Source organism: Lathyrus oleraceus, chromosome 3 (genome assembly GCF_024323335.1).
Source record: "Lathyrus oleraceus cultivar Zhongwan6 chromosome 3, CAAS_Psat_ZW6_1.0, whole genome shotgun sequence".
Taxonomy (NCBI): domain Eukaryota; kingdom Viridiplantae; phylum Streptophyta; class Magnoliopsida; order Fabales; family Fabaceae; genus Lathyrus; species Lathyrus oleraceus.
In genome coordinates this window covers 165,474,457-165,479,986 of record NC_066581.1, presented here as the reverse complement: position 1 = coordinate 165,479,986, position 5,530 = coordinate 165,474,457, and the positions used below count along the sequence as shown (strand labels likewise).

Below are 5,530 nucleotides of genomic sequence, written 5' to 3'. Positions count from 1 at the left end.
AATTGAACACACTAATGCGTAGATCCTTCAATGTAGAACATGAATCTAATAGCAACTAATCACGAATCATCATACACAAGCGGAATCTAGCAAATCAATTTTCATGCACCAAACTTTAATCATCCCTAACTTAATGAATATTGCACTAAAATTCATGATTTAAAGCTCAGCATCACCAGCAAACTTAGATCTACAACAATAGCATAAGAATTTTAAGAATTAGAGAGATCGATTTGGAACCTCTTGAAGAGCAGATCTGTTGAATCGTGCTATCCAGGACTTGTGATGCTTCAAAGTTCTTCCAGAATGCTTGCATGAATGATTGGAAGAGAAAAGAGAGCTTAATTGCACATGATCTCAACAATTTTTGGATTCACCATTGATGCTTTCACCTTCAATAATGCTTCAATGCAGCTCTATTTCTACTGGTTCCACGTGCAAATCTTCTTATGAACTCTTCAGGAACAAGAATCAAGCACTGGAAATGGATGTTGTTTGAAGAAATTTGAAGAAATTGTGAGAGAGAATTTTGAGAGATTTGGATCTAGATCTGAAATTATGAGAAGCTAATGCTGAAAACAGTTAGAGTTATGCTTATATACCTCCTACTAATCATGTTTAATTAAGCTTAAACCAAATGCTAATGAAATTGATGAGTTATGGAGTGTAAGTGCAAATTTGGTTTTCACCCCTTATGCATGATATGCATGTGAACAGTACACGAAATCCTATTCATTTTCACTCAAAATTCTGTTTAGGAGCCAATGGTGGTGGGAAAAAGATCAAGCCATGCACCAATTTTAAATTTCAAGTTTTCCCTCCAAAAATCCAAGGAATTATCAAATGATCATGTGAATATAATTCATGTAATGCAATGTAGGATTTGTAAACTAGAGGTTAAGAGAAGAAAAATGCAAAAAGAGCCATCCAATTTGGAGCTTTGGTTGAGAAGTTATGCTCATTTGAAGTCCAATGCATACTTTGTCAAGTTTTGATCATATCTCCTTAACCACACATGAGAAATTGATGATCTTGGACTTTTTGGAAATGGGAGAGAAAGTTCTTCAACTTTCATGTTAAACAAAATTTCATTTGAAGCTTTATTGATGATGTAATTTGAAGTTGAAGTTAGGCTAAAACCTTTCCATTTTTGGCAAGTTTGAATTATAGGTCACTTTCTATTTTTGGAAAGTTTTGACCTGACTTTAAATTCTTCAACGTTGATGTTTGAAATGTCAAATGAGACTTGTTTGAACATGAATGAAGTATTTCTAATCACTTCCCACCTCCAAATCCAACAGTTGACTTGGTAGTTGACTTTTGTGGTTGACAGATGACTTGAACATGCACAGATGATTTTGAGCCTCAACCACTTGATGAAATATCTCCAAAATGAAACCCTAGCTTATACAAGCTCCATAAAATCATATGATGATCTCCATCTTAATAAAGACCTCATCTCCTTGGAAAACCCTGACTGGTATAATGCAATTGATTAGGGTTGACCAAAGGTCAAAACCCTAATCCCAAGGAATCTGATCAGAAATAATGAACCATGATGATGATGATGTACCATTCCAACCAAGATAATACTCAATCTCCTTGAGGAACCAAGAAACCCTAATTGAAGCACACACCTCAGATGATTAGTGATCAATTTATGAGACCCTCAAGCTTGCATCTCTTAACCTCTCCATCTTTTGAGAAAGACCTAGGAGGATGATTTGCTTATTTCACATGATATGCAAAGATGTAATGCCTAATGTCCTAAAAATGAGATGCAATATGCTAAGCTAGTCCCAAGAGAAGAGGGAAAATTTTGAGGTGTTACAACGGCAACTTACTATTTGCCGGAACCACTCCACCACTATAATATGGGATCTCGACCGGTTCAGGTAGATTAAAGCGAGGTTCAATTACCAACACGGCTTCGTTCTTCGCAACACTGGATATCTAAAGCACTCCTTTATCCATCAAGTTTTGGGTATTGTCTTGCACCATCCGAAACCCTCTTGGATGTATGGCACACTCTTCACAATTGTCATGATTTACATTAATCAGGCCAGCTTCCACCAATCGGGCATGGAATGCTGCCAAAGGAGTCTTAACATCGTCCACCTTATCAACCGTAACACCAACAGAGGCGTCTTCAATGGAATTTACTGCAGGATTTCCATGGGGAGGAAGATGATTGTTCTTCACATTCGGTCCCATGTCCTTAAAAGACAAGATCTTGCTTTCAATTAGCTCACGAACCCTATGCTTCAGAGCGTAACAACCCTCTAAGTCATGCCCGGGGGCACCTTCATGAAAAGGACAATGTGCATTAGGGTTGTACCATGGAGGAAGACGGTCAGGTGGAGGTCCCATAGGTCTGGGAACCACCAACCCCTTTTGTAATAGGGAGGGATACAACTCAGTGTATGACATTGGGATTGGATTGAAGGTCACCCTCTCCCCTTGCCTCCTATTCTGGTTCTGAGCATTTTTCCTTTGCGCTTGAGCTCTCGGTTGTTGATAAACAGGAGCTGTTGGTGCTTGCTGATAAGTTGGAGGAGTCGCAACACGTTGTTGAACTGGAGCTGGTCGGTAAACTGGAGGCGCTTGATAAGCCTGAGCAGGCTGTTGATTGAATGTAGGCGTCACAGCAGCTACGTACGGTTGCAGAGCATACTGGATGGGATACATGGGCTGTTGGTAGGGAATTGGTTGTTAACCATAGTGCTGTGGTGAGTATTGTTGTGGTCTCCTTCTTGGAGGAGCTCTTCCTTGACCAACAGTCACAACATTTGTTTCCCCTTCCTTCTTTCTGGGAAACCCTCCAGCAAACTTCTTTTGATTAGTGTTTGAAGTTCCAGCTACAGCCGCCAGTTTTCCATTCCTTACACCATATTTCACGCGAGCTTCTATAGCAACAAGCTCGGAGAATCCCAAAGAAGCACTTCCAACCATCTTCTCGTAGAATTGGGGTTGGACCGTGTCGATAAACAGCTCAGCCAATTCCTTTTCAGCAAGAGGTGGTTCGACTTGAGAAGCCATCTCCCTCTATCTCTGAGCGTACTCTTTGAAGGACTCCTTATCATGCTGGAACATGCTCTGCAACTGTCTTTTGTCAGGCGCCATATCCATGTTATATTTGTAGTGTTTTATGAACGTGTCTGACAGGTCTTGGAAACACCTGATCCTATTCTGATCCAGACTTAGATACCATTTGGAAGGAGCCCCGCTCAAGCTATCTTGAGAGCAGTGGATCATCAGCTTGTCGTCCTCCACGTGTGCAGCCATTTTTCGATATTACACGATGAGATGGCTCTTTGGACAAGTATGCCCCTTGTATTTGTCGAAGTTTGGAGTTTTGAATTTGGCTGGAATCACCAACCCGGATACCAGGCACATTTCTTTGGCAGCAGATCCAAAGACGTGGTCTCCTTCTAGATCTCGGAACTTCTTCTCGAGGAGCTGCATGTTCTCATTTACTTCTCTGAAATCCTCAAGCCTTACTTCGTCACCAACAACGGTTAAGTCGACAGTCTGATACATGTGGTTTTGATCTTCATAGTGAGGAATATGCCTAGCATAGGCAGCTGGTGGAACCACAATATGGATGACCGGACGTGCGTCGGTGTAAACCGGTAATGGCACGACTTGTTGGACAGATTTCCCCATGTTGCGCACCACCTCCACTCGGGGGATGAAGTCATAGGGTAACCCATATGGAGGAAGGATTGGGGGTAACGTCCTCTGAGGTTGGACTTCCACTGCTGGGCTCGTGGTCTCTAAAATCACAGTCACTTGTGGAATCTCAAACCTGAAGGTTAAAGCTTGCAACATCTCTCGCATCTGGGACATGCCTCCCTTGATCTCGTCCAGCTCAGCTCTAACTCGAGCGCTCTCTTGCTCTTGTTCATCCATTCTCTGTCTTGCTCTGGCACGAGTATTATACTGGTGTTGAAAATTCAGCGTGAAACTGGAGGAAGAAAGGGCGGAGTGAGACTCTTTTTTGAAAATGCATGTATGGATGCATCTTGTTTGCAAAACTCTTGGTTCAAACTAAGAGTTTTGATTTTTATGCATATGCAATGAATGGATGGATGCAATGTTTTTTTGGGTACAGGTTCAAAGGTCCGAGGTATGGATAAATTTGATTGCTTTCCAAAACGGGGTTCTCACCGGGTGTGATCTAGGGCTTTGTTACAAAGGATCCCCAGAGTCATTGATTTGCAAGAATGTTTGACGCTTACAGAAAATACTTTTCGGTCGTCAACTCCATCAAGGGAATTTATTCTGGGTGAGGTTTTCGTACCAACTCTTACGAAGTATTCACCTCGGGAGTCTGCACTACGCAACCATCGACTCGGTTCTAGACAGGGTACTCAGAGTCATGGATTCAAAAGAATGTTTGACGCTTACGGAAAATGCTTTACGATCGTCAACTCCATCTAGAGAATCTATTTTGAGCGAGGTTCTCGTATCAATTCTTACGAAGTATTCACCTCGGGAATCCATGCTACACAACCATCATTTCTAGTTGGCCAAAGGTTCAATGTTCTAAAAGGTTCTTAGAGTCATGGACCCTTTTGAAACATTGAAGCTTACGAGGTATACACCTCGGGCGACAATATTTGCAAAAGGATCTACTCTAAGTGAGGTTCTCGTACCGACTTTTACAAAGTATTCACCTCGGGAGTCTGTACTACTCAACCATCGTCCTATCTTATGTGTTTTCACTCTAGACTCGGGTGTAAAGTCTTTTCCACATGGTTTGCAATCAAATATCCAAGTACCCAACACAGTGGAACCAATATAAAACAGAAATATCAATATAACAATAAAGATAATAAAAGCAATAAATAAGGAAAAGCCACACAATTAAACAAACAAAGGCACACAAACGTCCTAACTAGGCTTGACTCACTTAGGGAACGACACTCCCCAGCAGAGTCGCCATCTGTCGTACCTCATGGAAAAATGAGAGACACGACTTAGCGAAACGCAATCGCACGCTCGCAATGATGGACTAAACAGAGTCGCCACCGAACTTTATTTATTCCTAAAAAGGAAAGGGGAAATATCGATAAAACCCAAGACAAAACGACAATGATTATGGTCGTCGCAACCAAATCAGGGTTCGGAAGTCGATTACGCAAGGGGAAGGTATTAACACCCCTCACGTCCGTTGTACTCAACGGGAACCATTAGGTCAGTTTGTGCGTGTTAGTGTTAGTTTGAAATGTTAGGCTTTAAATTATTTAAGTGGGAAAGAAAGAAAGAAAGGATGAGAGGAGAATATTTTTGGATTTTTGACGAAGGACTAAACCTAAGTTTTTTATTAGTGGGCCTGACAAGATTTACAAATCCTGCTCCTACGTATCTCAACAGAGAAATCAAGGCTTATGTAGTTCTGGGTAGACAAATGTTTGTTTGTTGGTCGATTTTAGCGAAAGCTACTTTGTGTCAAATTGACGAAAACATTGTTGGACTACCCAAAACAGGTGGAAAAACATTGCCTTGCATTGTTTTGAAACAAAGT

The 5,530-nt window shown here is 41.3% G+C and overlaps 1 protein-coding gene across 1 annotated transcript; it reads right to left on the bottom strand.

The window, feature by feature from the left end:
• Positions 1-3,294: 3,294 nt before the first annotated feature.
• LOC127130248 (uncharacterized) lies at positions 3,295-3,912 on the bottom strand. The gene has a single exon (XM_051059292.1). It carries the CDS (start codon positions 3,910-3,912, stop codon positions 3,295-3,297), a length of 618 nt encoding a protein of 205 aa, XP_050915249.1.
• Positions 3,913-5,530: the final 1,618 nt, after the last annotated feature.

Coding starts and splice junctions, on each gene's coding strand:
- LOC127130248 (XM_051059292.1), bottom strand. CDS start 3,912: ATGGATGAACAAGAGCAAGAGAGCGCTCGAGTTAGAGCTGAGCTGGAC.